The sequence below is a fragment of the Pongo pygmaeus genome, chromosome 19, assembly GCF_028885625.2.
Source record: "Pongo pygmaeus isolate AG05252 chromosome 19, NHGRI_mPonPyg2-v2.0_pri, whole genome shotgun sequence".
In the NCBI taxonomy this organism is placed as follows: domain Eukaryota; kingdom Metazoa; phylum Chordata; class Mammalia; order Primates; family Hominidae; genus Pongo; species Pongo pygmaeus.
This window is the reverse complement of record NC_072392.2, coordinates 95,015,313-95,038,672: the sequence shown is the minus strand read 5'-3', so window position 1 is coordinate 95,038,672 and position 23,360 is coordinate 95,015,313. Positions and strand designations below refer to the sequence as shown.

At 42.6% G+C, this 23,360-nt stretch overlaps 1 protein-coding gene across 4 annotated transcripts in view; it reads right to left on the bottom strand.

Annotated features, from left to right (window-relative positions):
- Positions 1-1,414: 1,414 nt before the first annotated feature.
- The window catches only part of MFSD11 (major facilitator superfamily domain containing 11), a 41,703-nt gene continuing 19,757 nt past the window's right edge, over positions 1,415-23,360 (bottom strand). For 2 of the 4 annotated variants that reach the window (XM_054459588.2, XM_054459590.2), the window contains exons 10-14: positions 13,129-13,194; positions 10,719-10,844; positions 5,579-5,753; positions 4,208-4,343; positions 1,415-2,571 (exon numbers count right to left, since the gene is read on the bottom strand). In XM_054459588.2, coding sequence (XP_054315563.1) covers positions 2,407-2,571; positions 4,208-4,343; positions 5,579-5,753; positions 10,719-10,844; positions 13,129-13,194 — 668 coding nt within the window. In that variant the 3' untranslated portion in view covers positions 1,415-2,406. Of the gene's footprint in view, positions 4,084-4,207; positions 4,344-5,578; positions 5,754-10,718; positions 10,845-13,128; positions 13,195-23,360 lie in introns of all 4 variants that reach the window. The other 2 variants (XM_063657121.1, XM_054459591.2) reach the window with 2 other exon arrangements.

The following is a 23,360-nucleotide window of genomic DNA, read 5'->3' as shown; positions in this document are numbered from 1 at the left end:
GGGAGGCTGAGGCAGGCAGATCATGAGGTCAGGAGTTCTAGACCAGCCTGACCAACATGGTGAAACCCCGTCTCTAGTGAAAATACAAAAATTAGCCAGGCGTGGTGGCACATGCCTGTAATCCCAGCTACTCAGGAAGCTGAGGCAGGAGAATCGCTTTAACCTGGGAGGCAGAGGTTGCAGTGAGCCAAGATTGCGCCACTGCACTCTAGCCTGGGCAACAGAGTAAGACGCTGTCTCAAAAGAAAAACAAAACAAAACAAAACACAACAACCAAAAAACAACAACAAAAAAAGTGAGCTCTTGCTAGGCACGGTGGCTCTTGCTTGTAATCCCCCCAGCACTTTGCGAGGCCATGGTGAGAAGATCGCTTAAGCCCAGGAGTTCAAGACCAGCCTGAGCAACATAGGGAGACTCTGTCTCTACTAAAAATTTGAAAAGAAAAAAAAAAAAAAAACTGAGCTCTCTCATTTACATGAAATGTTCAAAATAAGCAAATCTATAGAGACAGAAAGTAGATTTGTGGTTGCCATGCCACATAAGAAAGAATGACTGCTGACAGGCAGCGACTGCTTTTTGGGGTGATAAAATGTCCTGGAATTAGATCATTGTGGTGGTTATGCAACCTTGTGAATGTACACTTTAAAATGGGACATTTTTATGGCTCTGGATTTGATTTCAATTAAAAAAAAAATTTAAGTAAGCTCTTATGGAGGGAAGCTAACACTTCCATTTCAACATCTCCCCAGTTATGTTCCATTCCCGCACGCAGGATGATAGACTGGCACTGCTCGAGGAGGACACATAAATGATGGTGTGACGCTGGCCTGATGACGCAGCTCAGATCTCATTCCAGGTTTGTTTGGGGGTTTCTGCATTGCATCTTCCAGGAAAATTGCTAGCAAAAGTCCTCCCTCAGTAAATATGTTTGTCTTTTTCAATGTTTTTGTTGTTACAGATGTTAGATTCCTGTTCTTAAGACTTAAAGGACCGGGCATGGTGGCTCACCCCTGTAATCCCAGCACTTTGGGAGGCCAAGGCGGGTGGATCACCTGAGGTCAGGAGTTCCAGACCAGCCTGGCCAACATGGTGAAACCCCATCTCTACTAAAAATACAAAAATTAGTCAGGTGTGGTGGCACATGCCTATAATCCTAGCTAGTTGGGAGGCTAAAGAACGAGAATTGCTTGAACCCGGGAGGCAGAGGTGGCAGTGAGCTGAGATCGCGCCACTGCACTCTAGCCTGGGCGACAGAGTGAGAATCCGTCTCTAAATAAATAAATAAAAAATAAATAAATTTTAAAAAAGACTTACGACAATTTTTACCTTATTTCATAATACTTAATTGGCCACTCCTTGCTATGAGCTACAAGGTAAGAAAACTTATCAAATGCAACATTTACAGAGGAAGACATCTTTTCAAAATCAAGATTTTATTTCAGCATCTTGTTATTTATTTTTCATTATTTTAAAAAATTATCATTATTATTATTTTTTCTTTTTTTTTTTGAGATGGAGTTTCGCTCTTGTCACCCAGGCTGGAGTGCAATGGCACGATCTCGGCTCACTGCAACCTCCGCCTCCCGGGTTCAAGCGAATTCTCTTGCCTCAGCCTCCCTAGTAGCTAGGATTACAGGCATGCACCACCAAACCCAACACATTTTTGTATTTTTAGTAGAGATGAGGTTTCACCATGTTGGCCAGGCTGGTCTCAAACTCCTGACCTCAGGTGATCCACCCACCTCAGCCTCCCAAAGTGTTGGGATTACAGGCATGAGCCACTGCGACCGGCCTATTATTATTTTCAAGACAGGGTCTCACCCTGTTGCCCAGCCTGGAGTGCAGTGGTGTGATCATAGCTCACTGCAGCCTCAATCTCCTGGGCTGAAGTGATCCTTCTGTTTCAGCCTCCCCAGCAGCTGGGAGTATAGGGGTGCACCACCACACCCAGCTTTGCTATTTATTTAAATGTCATTCTCCAACACATATGGGGAATGACATATGCTTCCCATTATTACATAGCAAAACATACTCCATATCCAGAAAAAATATTTATATGACATATGGCCTAGTATTCTAAATCAAGGCAGGATCTTCCAACAACAGCAGGAGAGAGAAGAAAACATTTACATTCTATAACATGATTATAAGAATTGAGATAGATGAAATGAAAAACAACATCTTTGAACAATTACAGTTAACAGCTTTCCCTTATTCCACTTGCTTTAAATAACTCATATCTGTAAACTTGAACACCAACTCTGGCTGATTTAACAGTCTTAATCCCTTGATTTTCCATACTGAACATCACCCAATATAGAGTGAAGATCAAAGGCGACTTCTTCCACCAAGCTCTGTGTCCAGTGGTGTTTCTGAGGTCATACGTGTCCCCTCACGGACACCAGATCAGATACTTCGGTAGTCAGAACCGCGGGCTACAAAGGCAGCAGCTTCCCATTCCACAGTGAAGAAAGAAAGTGTTCCAAAAAACCCAAATATCACCATGACCAGGAGTTGCCAGTGAAGGAGAAGGTAGTTGCTGTAGAAAAATGCCACGGCTGCGCAAATAGACTAAGAACAAACAAAACAAATCACAACGGGCACACTGGGGGCCACACTGAGCCACAGTTAGCCCCTAGCCCCACTCCTATCCTGCCCCAAGGACACCTGGAACTCACAGTGCTTTCTATTCTTTCTGCATCAAGGTATGACTTCCTCAGTCACTGACTCACAAACATGCACCATAAACTCCTGCCACAGTCCCTGGTATTTAAAATAGCATTTTGGCCAGGTGTGGGGGTTCATGCCACCCAACACCTTGGGAGGCCAAGGTGGGAGAAATGCTTGAGCGCAGGAGTTCAAGACCAGCCTGCACAACATAGCAAGACCCCATCTCTACAAAATAATATAAAATGAAACAAAAATAGCATTTTGTGGAAAACTGGAGTAACAAGAATGTACAGAGTAAGAAATCCACTTGTCTGTATTACAAATGAATAGAATTCTGGTATCTAAGGAAGGAAATCTCTAATCAGAGCTATAGAGACCAGAAAGTAAAATCTGTTATACAAAAAATCTTACTGCTCTTTGCTTCCTAATTCTAGTCATAAATCCTCTTAAAGGATGTCCCCAACTTTCATTTAAAAAACACAACATAAGACAAAAGCAAAAAAAGGAAAAAAAAAGAGGAAACAAAAAAATAAAATAAAATAAGAAACACAATATAGCCGGGGTGGTGGCTTATGTTTATAATCCCAGCACTTTGCGGGGCCCAAGCGGGGGGATCACTTGAGGCCAGTAGTTTGTGACCAGCCTGGCCAAAATGGTGAAACCTCATCTCTACTAAAAATATAAAAACTTAGCTGAACGTGGTAGCGCACTCCTGTAATCCCACCTACTCGGGAGGCAGAGATTGCACTGAGCCAAGATCGTGCCACTGCACTCCAGTCTGGGCTACAGAGTGAGACTGTCTTTTTTTTTTGAGACGGAGTCTCGCTCTGTGGCCCAGGCTGAAGTGCAGTGGCGTGATCTGGGCTCATGGCAAGCTCCGCCTCCCGGGTTCACACCATTCTCCTGCCTCAGCCACCCGAGCAGCTGGGACTATAGGCACGTGCCACCACGCCCGGCTAATTTTTTTGTATTTTTAGTAGAGACAGGGTTTCACCGTGTTAGCCAGGATGGTCTCGATCTTGTGACCTCGTGATCCGCCCACCTTGGCCTCCCAAAGTGCTGGGATTACAAGCGTGAGCTGTGGCGGGCCGACTTTGTCTTTAAAAATAAAATAAAATAAAAAAATAGACTGGGTGCGGTGGCTCACGCATATAATCCCCAGTACTTTGGGAGGCCAAGGCAGGTGGATCACCTGAGGTCAGAAGTTTGAGACCAGCCTAACCAATGTGGTGAAACCCTGCCTCTGCTAAAAAGAAAAAAAAATACAAAAATTAGCCAGGCGTGGTGGTGTGGGCCTGTAATCTCACCTACTCAGGAGGCTAAGGCAGGAGAATTGCTTGAACCCGGGAGGTGGAGGTTGCAGGGAGTCAAGATTGCACTACTGCACTCCAGCCTGAGTGACAGAGAGAGACTCTATCAAAAAAATAAAAACAAATAAATAAAAATTAAAACCACAATACAAGTAACCAAGGAAAACAAGGCAATACACAAAGGAAAGAGCCCTATGTCAAACACAATCACAATCTGAAGAGGTTACCTGAACAAACTTGAATATGGCAAATGCTGGGGCGCTGTCTTCAGAATACAGAAAGCCCAAGATACTAAGCAGCTGGGTATTAAAGCAGCTGTCTCCAAGGCCCAACAGAAAACTGCAGAGAATGGCAACTTCTTTGCTGAAGAAAATAAAAATCAATTTAGTATGAGCAATATCTGCTAGAGCCATTTAAAATATACAAGCAACCCACCCACAAAAGTATTCTACCTGCAAGTTTTAAACACTATGAAACAAAAATAAAGACAAAGCTGGTGCGGCGGCTCACGCCTGGAATCCCAGCACTTTGGGAGGCTGAGGTGGGCGGATCACTTGAAGACAGGAGTTTGAGGACCAGCCTGGCCAACATGGCAAAACCCCATCTCTACTAAAAATATAAAAATTAGCTGGGCATAGTGGTGCGTGCCTGTAATCCCAGCTACTCAGGAGGCTGAGACACGAGAATCACTTGAACCCCAGAGGCGGTGGTTGCAGTGAGCGGAGATCACGCCACTTGCATTCTAGGCTGGCAGACAGAGTGAGACTCTGTCACAAAATAAATAAATAAATAAATAAAAATAAAACATAAAGACTAGAATTTACAAAGTAAGAATTTGTGCTCAAATGCACACACCTTTACATTCTAACAAACTCTGGTCTCAACCATTTGTGAAGAAAATGCAGGTTGAGTATCCCTTATCAAGACCAGAAGTGTTTCAAATTTTCTTTTCAGACTTTGGAACATCTGCATTACACTGACCTGTCAGGTATTTTTAATCTGAAAATCTGTAACCTGAAATGTTCTAATAACACTTCCCTTGGAGCATCATGTTGGCCCTCGAAAAGTTTCAGATTTTCACATGCGATATACTCAGTTTGTATAGTTTTTTGGGCTGGGCTCCCCTTGGATTTGTGGAGCTGGACATAAATGTCTGCGTTTATAATGAACTTGAGAGTTGAGTGTACTAAACCAATATCCTCAAACGTTATATAAACTGCTCTGGAAGGACTGAATGGCCTCCCCAGTTGCCAGGTTCTCCCCCGCTCCTCTTTGTTCTTCCTCCAGGCCCTAATGTCTGGATATTTCACTGCTCAAGAAGCAGAGATAAAAAATTCAAATCAGATACTTATGTGCTCCTTCAAGGATCAAGAAAAAGATTTAGTGGGGGAAAAGGTTAAAACCAACTATTACAAAAATAACTTAGGATTCTCTAAGGATTCCTATTTAAACTCAGTCTGACTCCATGAACACTTGACAGATGACCTTAGAGAGACACCAGGCTCTCTGAAGAGGATTAACTGCTTCACTTTCAATATCTAGCCATCCGTTACCTCCCACCCGTCCTCAAGTGACTAGAGAAATGACAGCCACTATACCTGGATTTGATGTAAGCACTGCTGTCAGTTCCTTTAACAGGAGCAATCGGGGCATCTCCAGGCATGTTGAGAAATATTAGATAAAAAGCTATGAAGTGCACCAGGATGCCCAACAGCACAACTGGATTTCTACCAAAACGATTGTTCTTGCTCAGCAGGCCAAAGAGGCTTCCACCTATAAGTCAAGATGGCAGAAACGTCACTAATGTTGCCGAAACATCATATACCCAGGCCTGAGCTATCACCAAAGAGCCAAGGAATAAACATTCTCACTTGTTAAATTTCTTCAAAAAACCCAACACCTCAGCACTTGCAGACAATGATAATGATGACCAAGCAACAACTATTAGAACAAAAAAGTAAGGTATCAAAATGACTTGCATTTCTATCCAGGAACATTCTTGTATTTCTTCTCTGTGAATTAGTGTACCCCGCAAGCTATCCCCTTTGACCTGTAGCTTATAACAGAAATAAAATAAGGATACAACTTGTCATTATGACCACGTTTTTGTTGCAATCATAGCCAAACAAGCCAAGGTATCACACTGAAAGGCAGTCATTATGGATTCTGAGAATTATGTGTGAGCTCCGAAGAGGAGTCAGAGAGGCCTAGGAAGAGTCAGCAGCCAGAACAGCTCAGGATGTCTCAAAAGCTGAGAGGAGAATCCTCAACAGTGAGAAGAGAAGAACTTTGTAACTGAAAAGAAGAAGACCTTTATAATTTTTAAGTGATTTCTACCCCAGAAATCTATACCAGCAAACCTATATATCAAAAGTGAAGGATGGCTGGGTGCAGGGTGTCATGCCTGTAATCCCAGCCCTTTGGGAGGCCAAGGCGGGCAGATCACCCGAGGTCAGGAGTTTGAGACCAGCCTGGTCAACATGGTGAAACACTATCTCTACCAAAAATACAAAAATTAGCCAGGTGTGGTGGCGTATGCCTGTAGTCCCAGCTACTTAAGAGGCAGAGGCAGGAGAATCACTTGAACCCAGGGGGCAGATGTTGCAGTGAACCGAGATCGCGCCATTGCACTCCAGCATGGGTGACAGAGCGAGACTCTGTCTCAAAAAAATAAAAAAAAAAATTTAAAAAATTTAGAAAGTTGCTGGGCGCAGTGGCTCACGCCTGTAATCCCAGCACTTTGGGAGGTCAAGGTGGGTGGATCACAAGGTCAAGAGATCGAGACCATCCTGACCAACATGGTGAAACCCTGTCTCTACTAAAAATACAAAAATTAGCTGGGCATGGTGGCGTGCGCCTGTAGTCCCAGCTACTCAGGAGGCTGAAGCAGGAGAATCGCTTGAACCCAGGAGGTGGAGGTTGCAGTGAGCCAAGATTGCGCCACTGCACTCCAGCCTGGCAACTGAGCGAGACTCTGTCTGGAAAAAAAAAAATTTAAAAAGTGAAGGTTAATAGTAAAAACGAACCAAAACAAAAAAAACCCTGCCTAGAAAATGGGCAAAAGATATGCACATACATGTCACCAAAGAAGATATAAAGAGGGTAAATAAACACATGAAAAGATGCTCAACATCATTACCCATTAAAGACAGAAAGTAAAACCACAATGAAACATGACTACACATCTATCACAATCGCTAACATCAAAAATAGTGATAACACCAAGTGCTGGCAAGGATTCAGAAAAATGGAATCACTCACACATTGCTGGTACAGTCACTCTGGAAAATATTTGGCAGTTCCTCTCAAGAGTAGGCAGCAGAGGGAGAAAGAAACCAGGCGGAGGCCAGCAGCCCCCATGGATTGAAGAGACGGGGATGTGACTCTAGGGATATCAGGGTGACCAGAGTTCACAGACAACGGTATCAGAAAGGAAAGCTACACAGAAAAACAATTCCAGAGAGCTGCAGACAGTCCCCCTGAGTCTTCAGCTGAGGACTGATCAGTACATAAAGTGAGCAAATTAGCAGAAGTCTGGGAAAGAATCAGCCAAGAGGATTAGCGGTATTAGGGCCCCGCCCTCAGCTGGGTATAGTGTCTGGTCCCACCAGCCACTTAAAAGCTTATGATTCACAGGAACTGGGTGGAGCACACAGAAGGGTCTTCCCTTAGAAGCAGGAAATAATTAGCCCTAGACTGAGTAATGCTCCAGTCCTGTCCAACAAATCTTAAAAGGTATGCTGCTGTTTTCAATTAAATGAACTACATCTAAGAACAAAGCTCAAAAATACTGACAGTAGGGCCAGGTGCAGTGGCTCATGCCTGTAATTCCAGCACTTTGGGAGGCCCAGGTGAGTGGATCAAGAGGTCAAGAGATCGAGACCAGCCTGGCCAACATGGTGAAACCCCATCTCTACTGAAAATACAAAAATTAGCCAGGCGTGGTAGCAGTTGCCTGTAGTCCCAGCTACTTGGGAGGCTGAGGCAGAAGAATTGCTTGAACCCCAGTGGCGAAGGTTGCAGTGAGCCGAGATCAAGCCATTGCACCCCAGCCTGGGCAACAGAGCAAGACTCTGTCCTTTAAAAAAAAAAAAAAAAAAAAAAAAAGTTACTAAAGTAGAGTGTTAACAATAGATGAATCCTGTTAAAGGATATTCAGATGTTCTTTGTACTATTTTTATTTTTGCAATTTCTTTTTTTGTTTTGGTTTTTTGGTTTTTTTGAGACAGAGTCTTGCTCTGTGGCCCAGACTGGAGTGCAGTGGTGTGATCTGGGCTCACTGCAACCTCCCACTTCAGCCTCCCAAGTAGCTGGGACTACAGGCATACGCCACTACACCTGGCTAATTTTTTTGTACTTTTTTTGTAGAGATGGGGTTTTGCCATGTTGCCCAGGCTGGTCTCAAACTCCTGAACTCAAGCGATCTGCCCACCTCAGCTCCCCAAAGTGCTAGAATTACAGGCGTGAGCACTGTGCCTGGCCTATTTTCGCAATTTCTTATCAATTTGAAATTATTTTTTTCAAAAAAGCAGGCTGCCTACAGAAAGTGAGTTTCTTCCCAGGTAGTCTACAGGCAGACACTAAACAAGCACTTACCAGAGAAGACTACCCTGCACTGACTCACCATGGCTAAGCTTCGCCCGCCATTTACATACCCGTAACTCCCAACATCAATCTCCAGCCCACGAGTCCCTCCTGAGCATCAGCCTGCATTTCCCACTGGACACTTCTCTACTTGGGTGCCTCTCTGGTACTTAGAGGTGTTCAAAATCCCATTCAGCAGATGTCCTCAAACCCCATCTCCTACAGCATTCTCTCTGCCCAGGTTACTCTGATCAACCTGGTCATCATTGTAGACACCTCTCCTCACACTACCACGCAACTGGTTACTAAGTTCTGCTGAAACCATGTTCTCATTATTCATTCAACACATTTAACTCATTTATTGGATGCCCAATATAGACCTTGTCCTGCTCCAGGTGTTGGCAGTAAGGCAGGGACCAAAAAGCAAAAACAAACAAACCCTCCAAAGTCCGCTTTACCCATGGTGCTTACCACTGTCTCACATACAAAGGTTTCTGTTTTTATTGTCTGTGTTCTTCCTCAAGAATATAAGCTCTATGTAGGCAGGTATTTTTGTCTATTTTGTTGACATGACAGATTACTATAAATCTTTGTTGAAGTTCCTCATATCTAACACCATATTCAATATACTGCAAGTGCTGAACAAATCTTTGTTGAACAAAGAATAACTAGTGGAGGATAATAAAAATACATATTTGGTCTTTGCTGCTAGTTCTTGGCACAGAAATCCTAAAAGGCCTGGAATTTCCTCAGTGATATGAGGGACATTAGTTATTCAGAAAGAGCCACTTTCAATCATACCGAAGTTTATGCTAAGGGGGCAACTTTTGGGGAGAGAGGGGTTGGCCTAGGATAGAGCTTCAAGATGAGGCTGGTTCCCAGAAAGACCAAGCCCTGAGGGCTAGAACTTCCAGGCCCTTTCACTCCCACTTCAGGGAGGGAAGGCTGGAGATTAAATCAATCACCAATGGCCAATGATTGTTTTTTTGTTGTTGTTAGACACAGGGTCTCCTTATGTTGTCCAGGTTTGAACTCCTGGGTTCAAGTGATCCTCCCACCTCAGCCTCCCAAAGTGAATGAGCCACTGCACCCGGACATGTGGCCAATGATTTAATCAATCATGCCTATGTAACAGGATCTCCATAAATCCCCCTAAACAGGGTTGGAGGAGCTTCTGGAGTGGTGAGCCCAAAATCCATGGAGACAGAGGCTCCTGCACTTAGGGACCCTTTCAGACCCCACCCTTTGTACCTCCTCATCAGGCTGCTCATCTGTATCCTTTATAATAAACTCTAATAGTCAGGAGAGCATTTTCCTGAGTTCTGTGAGTTGCTCTAGCAAATTATCAAACATGAAGGGAGAAGAGGGCTGTGGGAACCTCCAAATTTGTACCCAAGTCAGAGAGGTGTGCCTGAGAGGCCTATGGACCCAGACTGTCTGTAGGACTGAACCCTTAAACCTGTGGAATCTGACACTAACTCTGGATAGTTAAGTGTTAGAACAGGATTGAGCTGTTGGATACCCAGTTGGTGACAGGGAATCAGAGAACCAGAGTCAGGAATTCCAAGACATTCTAAATATTTTAAGAGGAAAAGTGAGGAAACATTGCATGTTTTCTTGCACAGGGTTTCCATCTGTGAATTATTTTGCAAATGTTTTATAATTTAGTTATATTCGAATAGCAATAATAGGCCGGGCATGGTGGCTCACACCTGTAATGCCAGCACTTTGGGAGGCCGAGGCGGGCGGATCATGAGGTCAGGAGATCCAGACCATCCTGGCTAACACGGTGAAACCCCGTCTCTATTTAAAATACAAAAACAAAAATAGCCGGGAGTGGTGGTGGGCACCTGTAGTCCCAGCTACTTGGGAGGCTGAGGCAGGAGAACGGCGTGAAACCAGGAGGCGGAGCTTGCAGTGAGCTGAGATCACGCCACTGCACTCCAACTCTAGCCTGGGCGACAGAGTGAGACTCTGTCTCGAAAAAAAAAAAAGAAAAAGAATAGCAATAATAGAAAAATAAAAACACACGTTTGGGTAAAAATAAGCAGAAAAAACAGAAATTCAAGGACAAAGGTGAAGTACACTTAAAATTTCCATTTTACCTATAATAAACTGATATTTTTAATGCAAATGCTTTTTTTTAAAACCAACCTAAAATTTCTCCAATGCCGATGAAAATGCCAGAAAGTCCAATAAGGCTTTTCTCTTCTGCTCCAAATTTATTTATAGCACCAATACAGGTTCCATATACACCAGAGAAGAAAGTTAATTCCAGACCTTTAGTTAAAAAAAAAAAATCAGATGTAATTTATACATTAACATTTTTGTTTATCTTCCCATCTAGTAGTATCTGACGAAAGAATACTTGCGTAGTAAAACACATAAAACTCACAGAGACTGAAATATTAATCCCCAAGCAGAGCATAATGTGATGTAACTGATGAAATGGAATTAGCTTCATGCTATGGACTAAATGTTTGTGTCCTTCCCAAATTCACATGTTGAAACTCAAATTCCCCAAAACATGGTATTTGGAGACGGGGCCTTTTGGAGGCAATTAGGCCATGAGGGTGGAGCCCTCGTGATGTGATTAGTGCCCTTATAAATAGAGACAACAAAAAGCTTGCTTCCTGTCTGCTCTCTGCCATGGGAGGACACAGCAAGAAGGCAGCTGCCTACAATCAGGAACAGCCTGCACCACAAGCTGCGCATGGTGGCATCCTGCTCTCAGACTTCCCAGCCTCCAGAACTGTGAGAAATAAATGTCTGTTGTTTAAGCCACACAGTCTATGGAAATTTGTTGTAGCAGCTAAAATTAAGATACCACAAGACAGTATCTGCCGTATATTTCAGATAAAAGTATACAACTCAAATGAACAGATATCCTTATGTTAAAACCTATCACTCTCCATGCAGGCGGAGATGGGCAGAGGTGATAATTAACATAACTTTGTAACAGTGAAGACTAACGTGCTCATTAACTTTGTTAGTAGCTTTCCAAAGAAACAGGAACATTCCTATTTTTTTTTTTTTGAGAGAGAGTCTCGCTCTGTTGCCCAGGCTGGAGTGCAGTGGCGCTATCTCAACTCATTGCAACCTCTGCCTCCCAGGTTCAAGCAATTCTCCTTGCCTCGGCCTCCCAAGTAGCTGGGATTACAGGCGTGCACCACCACACCCGCGTAATTTTTGTATTTTTAGTAGAGACGGGGTTTCACTGTGTTGGCCAGGCTGGTCTCGAACTCCTGACCCCAGGTGATCTGCCCACCTCAGCCTCCCAAAGTGCTGGGATTACAGACATGAGCCACTGTGCCTGGCACCTATTCGATTATATTCTTACTGTAATGGAAAGCCAATACATACTATACAGTGTGTCTTAAAAGCACCATAATGTTTTAATTAAACCCCTTTTTCTAGGAAAAGAAAATTCCTAAGATTAAAAAATTAGAGTAAATCAGTAGGCGACCGTGATTCCCTAATGCTACAAAACCTTAATTGTGAATTTTAAAGATGTTTAATGTTTATTCTATTTCACCTGAAAATATGTTTTATCTATGAGGCACATAAAGGGAACAGATTAACTAGCAAATTACAGCATTTTTTAAAAGAAAACAAATTTCCTTATCATTCTTGACTTAAGGGTACCCCGCCTGTTATCATACCACATTATGACATGCTTCTATTTCATTAGAAATGATTTTTTTTTTTTTGAGACAGAGGTCTTACTCCCATGGCCAGGCTGGAGTATAGTGGTGCTGTCTCGGATCACGCAACCTTGACTTGCTGAGCTCAGGTGATCCTCCCACCTCGGCCTCCTGAGTGGCTGGGGCTACAGGCATGCACCACCATACTCGGCTAATTTTTTGTATTTTTACTAGAGATGGGGTTTCACCATGTTGCCCAGGCTGGTCTTGAACTCCTGGGCTCAAGCAATCCACCCACCTCAGCCTCCCAAAGTGCTGGGATTACAGGCGTGAGCCACTGCACCTGTCCAGAAATGATTTTAATCCATATAAAGTTACAGATTTCTTCATGGTTATTTTCTGTAGTGCTCTGCGTTGCCTAAAACCACTGGTCCCAAAGAGCCATGTGTCCTGGTTTTTCTGAACCTTGTGTGGAATCTTTCCACACTGAATTTGGGCCAACCCTGTGATTTGCTGTCACCAACAGAATCCAGTAGAAGTGATGCTGGGCTAGACTGAAGCCTGAGCTTTAAGAAGGTCTGGTATTCTTTCCTGTTGCCTTTTTTGGAGCCATCAGTCCATTAACTAAGGTGTCTGGCTATCCTGCCGGATCACAAGGTGATCTTATGGAGGGGGTTGTGTAGATGGAGAGCAGCTCTGAGACTACACAAAAAGAGAGATACTCAGCCTTTCATCTGACCACAGTGAAGGCGACACGTGAAGGAAACCAGCCACAAGAGACCCCAAGTGACACCAGGAGAAGAACCATTCACTGAGCCCAGTCACTGCACAGAATTGTGAGAAATAATAACGTGGCTCTTGTTTTCAACCCCTTATTGTCATTATGCAGCAGGAGAAAGTAAGAACAGTAATTCCATTACCTGTATAAGCAGTTGTAATACTAAGAAGGAGCATCTCCTTGGTGACACATAACTTAAAAGACTTTTCTGTAAACAAAAAAATTTAAGAGTACTTAATTAGATTTTAGTTAATAAAACAAACATTCTAAAACACTCCTTCAACCAACACACCCCTTGTCAATAATGCCAGTAAACGAACACTTTGGGATAGAACTTTCAGATTAAAATGCTTAAGGCATGAACTAAATTTGCTCTATAAATAAAACGTTCATTTCAAGTGCTTAAATACATTCTACAGATGCATTTCCTCAGCACATTTTCCAGCTCTTATAACAAAAACATGAAAAGGAGGAAAAAAATAGAAACAAACAAAACAACAAAGTACTTCAAAAGGCATGATTAACCGTTAGGCTCTTGAGAGAGTCAACAATCAGCAAAGCACTGACTTCCCTAAAGAATTATCACGGAGCAGCTTTAAGACTGGACTCAAGATCAGAATCACAAGGCAGCTTTTTGGCCATACAGAAGCTGGGCACCACCACTTCCCAAGATTCTGACTCTGTAGCTCTGAGGAATGAAACTTGCATTGTGCATATTTGTTTCTAGTCACTTTAATGTTTGTTTTTACACTGTTTATTTAGTTGAAATTTGCAATGGATAATGCATTTCTAAAAACTCCGCATTTAACTGACTTTTTTGGAACCTATTCACATTTCATAATTTAAGGACCACTACTCTAATACACAAAACTAACAGTGGATCCAGATTTTAACTGTGATTTATCTGCTGGCCACAAAACTTACCTAAGTCACAAACACTGTCCTAAATCTCTCCATATGTAAGAAAGGATACTTTTTCTCTAATTTCACTGAACTATACTAAGAATAAATATAAGAAGACATTTTTTACCAATCATTTTCAAGTTATTTCCAGGAAAAAAAATACACAACCAGTGCAAAGTTTAAAACAATACTTTTAACTTAAAAAACTACTAGCAAAGCATGTTCATTTTATTTATTTATTTAGGTTTCTTTCTTTTTTTTTTTTTGAGACAGAGTCTCACTTTGTCACCCAGGCTGGAGTACAGTGGCACGATCTTGGCTCACTGCAGCCTCCCCCTCTAGGGTTCAAGCGATTCTCCTCCCTCAGCCTCCTGAGTAGCTGGGATTATAGGTGCACACCACCACGCCCAGCTAATTATTTTGTACTTTTAGTAGAGAAGGGGTTCTGCCATGTTGGCCAGGCTGGTCTCGAACTCCTGACCTCAGGTGATCCACCCACCTCGGCCTCCCAAAGTGCTAGGATCACAGGCGTGAGCCATCACGCCTGGCTGCATGTTCATTTTAGAAAAATCAGAAGACTTAGCTAACAAAAAGAAATTCTAAAAGATTATCTAGTATGATCCTATTATGACATATGCACGTCATTATATATTTGTACAAACCCATAAAAGGTATCATACCAAGAGTGAATCCTAACGTAAACCATGGTCTTTAGGTGATAACGACATGTCAGTGTAGGCTCATTATAACAAATGTGCTCTGGTGGGGAACATTAATAACAGAGGGAAGTTCCATACATGTGGTATAGGGGCTACATGGGAACTCTCTACTTTCTGCCCAGTTTTGCTATGAACATAAAATGATCTAAAAAATAAAGTCTATTTAAAAAACCCATCTATCTATTTGCAGAAATAGATTGATCCTAAAATTCATGGCCAGACCTGGTGGCTCATGCCTATAATCCCAACAATTTGGGAGGCTGACTTGGGAGAATCGCTTGAGCCAAGACCAGCTTGGGCAACATGGCAAAATCCTATCTCTACAAAACACTACAAAAATTAGCCAGGCATGGTGGTGCACGCCTATAGTCCCAGCTACTTGGAAGGCTAAGATGGGAGGATTGCTTGAGCCTGGGAGGTTGAGGCTGCAGTGAGCTCTGATCATGCCACTGTACTCCGCCCTGGGCAGCAGAGCAACACCCTGTCTCAAAACAAAAAACAAAAAACAAAAAACAAACAAAAAAAAACATGGAAATTCAAGGGACCCACAATAGCCAAAATAATATTGAAAAGTAATAAAGTTGGAGGATTCACACTTTCCGATTTCAAAACATACAGGAATCAACACAGCATGGTACTGGCATAAGAATATATCTATCTATCTAGAGATAAACGTTTATATCTACAGTCAATTGATTTTTGACAAGAGTGACAAAAAAACAGACTTTTCAGCAAATGGTGTGACTACAACAGGATATTGACATGCAAAAGAATAAAGCTGGATTCCTATCTCAAACCATACGTAAAAATTAACTGAAAATGGATCACAGACCTAAATGTAAGAGCTAAAACTAAAAAAACTTTTAGAAGAAAATACAGGAGTAAATTTTCAGGACCTGGGGTGAAGCAATATCTTAGGACATCAGAAGCACACACAACAAAAGAAAAACTAAACATATTGACTACATCAAAATTAAAAACTTTATCAAAGCCACAGTAAGACATCCCCTCACACCTGTTGGGATGGCTATTATCAAAAAGACAAAAGATAACAAGTGTTGGTGAGGGTGTGGAGGAAAGAGAACCCTTCTACGCTATTGGTGAGAATGTAAATTGATACAGCGAATATGGAAAACAATATGGAAGGTCCTCAAAAAACTAAAAACATGTTATGATCCAGCAATTCTACTTCGGGGAATATATCCAAAGGAAATGAAAGCAGTATCTCAAAGTGACAGCTGCACTCCCATGTTCATTACAGCACTATTATATGTGTGTGTGTGTGTATGTGTATTAATCATATAGCAAAGACATGGAAACAACTAAGTGTCCTTAAACGGATGAATAAAGAAAATGTGGTATATACAATGGTATATTATTCAGCCTTATAAAAGGAAATCCTGCCATTTAGGCCAACGTGGATGAACCTGGAGAGCATTACGCTAAGTGAAATAAGCCAGACACAGAAAGACAAATACTGCATGATCTTACTTATATGGGGAATATTAAAAAGTCAAACTCATAGAAGCAGAGAGTAGCATAGTGGTTGCCGGGGCTGGAGGGTGGGGGAAATAGGGAGATGTTGGTTAAAGAGTACAAAGTTTCCGTTAGGCAGGATGAGTGACTTCTGAGGATCCAATGTACAACTTGGTGTTGACAGTTCATAACACTCTATTGTATACTTGAAATTTGGTTGGAAAGCAGATCTTAAATGTTCTCATTACACATGCAAAAAAAAGATAATTATGTGAGGTGATGGATATGTTAACTAGCTTGAGTGTGGCCATCATTTCACAATGTATACATGTATCAAAACATGTGGCCAGGTGCTAGAGCTCACGCCTGTAATCCCAGCACTTTGGGAGGCAGGCGAATTGCTTGAGGCCGAGTTCAAGATTAGCCAGACCAACATGGTAAAACCCCATCTCTATTAAAAATGCAAAAAAATTAGCTGGGCATGGTGGTATACCCCTGTAATCCCAGCTACTCGGGAGGCTGAGGCACCAGAATTGCTTGAACCCAGGAGGAGGAGGCTGCAGTGAGCTGAGATCATGCCACTGCACTCCAGCCTGGGTGACAGAGCAAGATTCTGCCTCAAACAAAAACAAAAACAAAAACATGTTGTACCTCAGAAATATATATAATTTTTGTAAGTTATACCTCGATAAAGTTGGGGGAATTTTTTTTTTAAGTTTTGTGCTTCAAAAGATACCATCAAGAAAATGAAAAGTCAATCTATAGAACGGGAGAAAACATTTGTTTGTTTTCCTAGAGTGCTTGCTGAAACAAAATGCGAGAAAATATTTGTAAATCATATATATAGAACTTTTATCTAGAATATATAAAGAACTCTTACAACTCATTAATAAAAACAGAATCCAATTTAAAAATGGGCAAAGAATCTAACTAGGGCCGGGCACGGTGGCTCACGCCTGTAATCCCAGCACTTTGGGAGGCCGAGGTGGGTGGATCACTTGAGATCAGGAATTCAAGACCAGCCAGGCCAAAATGGTGAAACCCCGTCTCTACTAAAAATATAAAAGTTAGCCGGGAGGGGTAGCATGCACCTGTAATCCCAGCTACTCGGGAGGCTGAGGCAGGAGAATCACTTGAACCTGGGAGGTGGAGGTTGCAGTGAGTCGAGATTGTGCCACTGCACTCCAGCCTGGGTGGCAGAGCAATACTCCACCTCAAAAAAAAAAAAAAAAAAAAAAACCACCAGAAAATAACTGCAAGCACGTGGAAACACTGGCACATTCATCCTCTGCTAGTAGAAATGTAAAGTGGTATAACAATCTGGCAGTTCCCCCACAGGCTAAGCAGTCAGACACCACATGACCATTCCTAGGTGTGCATCAAAGAGATCTGAAAACACAACCACACAAAAACTTGTACACGAACTTTACGTATTACTCATTGTGGGAGTTCAGTCAGGATGGTGGGGAAAATTATAAGACGCAAACCTTCTTGGAAGGCCTGGGGTGTTTGCATAAGCTCCAGTAATAAACTTAGCTGAAGGCAGCCTTGTCCCTAGTTAAATAAATTACAGTAGAAACAAAGGAATGTGGGGAGTTTAAAAAAAAAAAAAAGAAAAGGAATGTGGGGAGTTTATCTAATTAGCTTGTTTACCCATGTGGTCCTAAGACTAACCTTTGATTTCCCACAGATGCTTAATTGCTTTCTACTCGGGAAGTCCACAATGTCAATTACCCTCTAGTGGTGTTGACTCAAGCCTTTGTCAATTAATAGTTACTGAATAAATGTGAGTCTCACTAGCTGGTCAAGGCTGCTTTTTTTTGGGAGACGGAGTCTCGCTCAGTTGCCCAGGCTGGAGTGCAGTGGCGCGATCTCGGCTCACTGCAAGCCCTGCCTCCTTGGTTCACACCATTCTCCTGCCTCAGCCTGGGACTACAGGCGCCCGCCACTACGCTTGGCTAATTTTTTTGTATTTTTAGTACAGACGGGGTTTCACCGTGTTAGCCAGGATGGTCTCCATCTCCAACTGTTTACACCACTCTGCGTGGAGTCTGTAAGCTGCCCGGATGCTCAGCCAAACTGGCAAAGCAGAGTATCTGTGTGTCAGTGTACTTTACTCATCCGTTGTTGGGTCAGGGTCTGCAGGACAGACCCCTGAAACTCATAATACATAAAATATAGAAACGACTCAAATTTTATAATATATTGTGACACGAATGAGCCTTGAAACCATTATGTTAAAAGAAACCAGGCACAAAAGACCACATGTTGTATGATTCTATTTACATAAAATGTCCAGAATAGGCAAATCTATAGACAGAAAGTAGAGGAATGGTTGCAATAGTAGTGAAAGGGGAGAAAGTGGGAGTGCCTTAGGGAGGTTGGATTAGGAGGCTGGAATGAGAAGTGACTCTAACGTGCACAGGGAAAATGCTCTAAAATTGAGTAAAGTGATGGTTATGCAACTCTGAATATAATAAATTGTACTGACTTTGCAATGGATTCTTTAGATTGATTAAATGGGTGAATCATATGGTATATGAATTATATCTCAATTTTAAAAAGCAGAATCTAACACCTTAATGAAGCTCCTTCCAGTCTTTTTCTATGCATTTTTTACAAAAACAAATTCTACTATATATTCTCTATTTTATCATTTGTTTTCACGTAATATACAGCAGAATTTTTTGAACATTCACAGAGATAATTTTTATAGATAGGGTAATCTATTATATAGATGTACTAATGTCTAACAGTTGAATACTTAAGTTATTTCCAGTATCTCACTACTACGAACATCTTAGTAGCTGGATCTTGCCACAATATTTAATTATTTCCTGAGGATAATCTTATTAGTGAAATTGGTTATTCCACTGGGGCAAAGGTTATAAACATTTTTATCGCTTTTGATACCTAATGACAAATCACTTTTTATAAAGTACTACAAGTATATATCAGCAATGTAGTCTTCCCCGAGATGGAGTCTTGCTCTTGTCACCCAGGCTGGAGCGCAACAGCACGATCTCGGCTCACTGCAATCTCTGTCTCCCAGGTTCAAGCGATTCTCCTGCCTCAGCCTCCTGAGTAGCTGGGATTACTGGCGCTCACCACCATGCCCGGCTAAGAGATAGAGTTTTGCCTTGTTGGCCAGGCTGGTCTCGAACTCCTGACCTCATGATCCGCCTACCTCGGCCTCTCAAAGTGCTGGGATTACAGGCGTGAGCTACTGCACCCGGCCAGCAATGTAGTCTTATGCATGTAATTACCTGTCCCCCTGCCCATAATATTGAGAATTATGTTTTATCTTTTGAAATCTGATAGAAACTGTTCCTGGCCAGGCACAGTGGCTCACGCCCTATAATCTCAGCACTTTGGGAGAAAAAGGTGAACAGATCACCTGAGGTGAGGAATTCAAGACTAGCCTGGCCAACATAACAAAACCCCACTTCTACTAAAAATACAAAAATTAGCCAGGTGTGGTGGCTTTCACCTGTAATCCCAGCTACTCAGGAGCCTGAGGCATGAGAATCCCTTGAACCCAAGAGGCAGAGGGTGCAGTGAGCCAAGATCGCACCACTGCACTCCGGCCTGGGTGACAAGAGCGAAACTCCAGAGAATCCGTTTAAAAAAAAAAAAAAGAAAACTGTTTCTAATTTGCACTTTACTTACACAGTTGACCCTTGAACAACATGGGTTTGAACTTCAGGGGTCCACTTCTGTGCAGACTTTCTTCTACCTCTGCCAACCGAGACAGCAAGACAAACCCCCTCCCTCCTCCTCCTCCTCAATGTGATGATGAGGATGAAGATCCAGATGATCCACTTCCACTCAACAAACAGTAAACACAGTTTCTCTTCCTTACAATTTTCTTTCTTTTTTTTTTTTTTTTTGAGACAGAGTTTAGCTCTTTTGCCCAGGCTGGAGTGAAGTGGCATGGCTCACTGCAACCTCTGCCCCGCCACCACCCCCACCCCAGGGTTCAAGCAGTTCTCCTGCCTCAGCCTCCCGAGTAGCTGGGATTATGGGCGCCAGCCACCACACCTGGCTAATTTTTGTATTTTTAGTAGAGACAGAGTTTTGCCATGTTGGCCAGGCTGGTCTCGAACTCCTGACCTTAGGTGATCTGCCAGCCTCAGCCTCCCAAAGTGCTGAAATTACAGGCGTGAGCCACCATGCCCAGTCTCCTTACAATTTTCTTAATATTTTCTTTTCTCTAGCTGACTTTATTAAAGTCTACAGTATATAATACATACAGAAAATATGTGTGGCTCATGCCTGTAATCCCAGAACTTTGGGAGGCCGGGTCGGTGGATCACTTGAGGTCAGGAGTTCAAAACCAGTCTGGCCAACATGGTGAAACCCCATCTCTACTAAAACTACAAAAAAAAAAAAAAAAAAAAAAAAAAAAAAAGGCCGGTCGCGGTGGCTTACACCTGTAATCCCAGCACTTTGGGAGGCCAAGGTAGGCAGATCACAAGATCAGGAGATCGAGACCATCCTGGTTAACATGGTGAAACCCCATCTCTAGCAAAAATAAAAAAAAAATTAGCCAGGCATGATGTCACATACCTGTAGTCCCTGCTACTCAGGAGGCTGAGGCAGGAGAATCGCTTAAACCTGGAGGGCGGAGGTTACAGTGAGCTGAGATCGCGCCACTGCACTCCAGCCTGGGTGACAGAGCCAGACTCCATCTCAAAAAATAAAAAAAAGAAAAATACAAAAAATTTAGCTAGGCATGGTGTCGGGCACCCGTAATCCCAGCTACTTGGGGGATTGAGCCAGGAGAATCACTTGAACCCAGGAGGCGGAGATTGTAGTGAGCTGAGATAGAACCACTGCACTCCAGCTTGGGTGACAGAGTGCCAGTCCATCTCAAAAAAAAAAAAAAAGAAATATATTTTATTTTATTTTTTTGGGACAAGTTCTTGCTCTGTCACCCAGGCTGGAATGTAGTGGTATGATCATAATTCTCTGCAGCCTCAATCTCCCAGGCTCAATTGATTCTCCTGCCTCAGCCCTCCAAGTATTAATAGTTGGGACGTGCCACCATTCCCAGCTAATTTTTTTTTTTTTCAAATTTTTAGTAGAGATAAGGTCTCACTATGTTGCTCAGGCTGGTCTCGAACTCCTGAGCTCAAGTGATCCTCACAACTTTGGTCTCCCAAAGTGCTGGTATTACAGGTGTGAGCCACTGTGCCTGACTCAAAATTTGTGTTAATCAACTGTTTATGTTATCAGTAAGGCTTCTGGTGAATAGTGACCTTAGTTAAGTTTTGGGGGAGTCAAAAGTTATATGTGGATTTTCAACTGTGTGTGGGGGGTAGGGGTGTGTAGAATGGAGTGTCCACGCCCCACACTGTTCAAGGGTCAATTATACTTAAGTTGTAACAATTTTTTCCATATTTGTAAAATGCCTATTTTCTACTGGAGTGTTTATACTTTTCTTATCAGTTCATAACAGCTGTTTATCACATATTGCAAATATTTCCCCCAGATTTTCCTTGCCGTTTCAAGTTTGTTAGGTTGTGTTGACTGAAGTTTTACATTTATTTTCTTCAATCACTTTTTTTTTTTTTGAGACCTGGTCTCACTCTGTGCCCATGCTGGAGTGCAGTGGCGCCATCACTGTTTACTGCAGCCTTGACCTCCAGGGCTCAAGTAATCCTTCCACCTCAGCCTCCCAAGTAGCTAGGGCTGCAAGTGCATGCCCCAAAACCCAGCTAATTTTTGTACTTTTTGTAGAGAGAGAGGTGCACCATGTTGCCCAGACTAGTCTCGAACTCCTGGGCTCAAGCAATCCCCCCATCACCTTGGCTTCCCAAAAGTGCTGGGATTACAGGCATGAACCACTGTGCCCAGCCTCAATTACTTTTATAGTTTCATTTTTATATTTAAACTTTAATCTACTAAAAGTTTTAATATAAAGTGAAGTATGGATCTATATATTTTTCTACGCAGTCAGCTATCTAACCTTGCTTAAGACCCACTTTTATTGTATCCTATATTCCTCTACGAGCATGGGCCTGACTCTAGACTTTGTTTTATTGGTCTTGCTATTCTGATGTTTGCAAATGAATCTGTAATAGGTTTTAGTGTTTACTAGGATAAGTCCCTTGCCTCCTTTGAGAACATTTTTTTTTTTTTTTGAGACATAGTCTCGCTCTGTCACCCAGGCTGGAGTACAGTGGTGCGATCTTGGCTCACTGTAACCTCCGCCTCTTGGGTTCAAGCAATTCTCTGCCTCAGCCTCCCAAGTAGCTGAGATTACAGGCACCCACCACCATGCTCGGCTAATTTTTTTGTATTTTTAGTAGAGACAGGGTTTCACCATCCTGGCCAGGTTGGTCTTGAACTCCTGACCTCGTGATCCACCCGCCTCGACCTCCCAAAGTGCTGGGATTACAGGCATGAGCCACCGTGCCCGGCCTGAGAACATTTTCTTGGCCGTTTTCAGACATTCATCCTAGCAGATGAACTTTAGCATTGTTTCCTCAAGATCAAAAAATAAATGTTTAAAAACTTTACGAACATATTTTAGAAGCACACTAAATGTATAAATTCAGTTCAGGAATTAAGTGCTTTTAGATAGTATGTAGGAAACTTCTCTGTTCAACAGTCATCATAGCCCCAACCACAGGAATGTCATCATTAATTAATAAATGAAGCACTGGCCACACACAGGCCACATGAAGCCTTGCCATTCATTCTCCCTCCCTGTGCCTCTGGCTCCCTTGCCACCACACGACTTCCTGTTGTGCCCCAATTGCCCAGGAACTGGCCCCTGAGTCTACCTTCCCTGCAGCACCCTATGTGCCATACCTTCTCCCTCTTCAAACCTGACAGCCCAATATCCTATGACAAATCAATCCTATCCAGTAACTGACCAGCTCCATAATGCAAAGCATGTGGCCCAAAATGTGTCAGTGCCTCCTTTTACAGACAGAGTTGAGGCAAAGTCTGTCCAACTGTCTAGGTGAGATATCCTGAATCTGGTTAACATTAACAGACAGCCAGAGGGGGATCTATGATGGAGCAGCCTCACCATGGCTGGGGACACCATCCCATAAGCCAGGTCATCTACCTCCCTTTAATGACTCCGATCTCACCAAGTAAGCCAATGTGGCTTTCTAGCCTGCTTACAACAAGAAGGAAATATCCATGAAAGGGCTCACTAAGAAATGTGAAGTGCCATCAAAAATGGTTAAATTGCCATTTCTGAGTTTAGCTTGAGTCCTTTTCCCCTCTGGCCTCTGTGATCAATAATGGGTATTCTTTT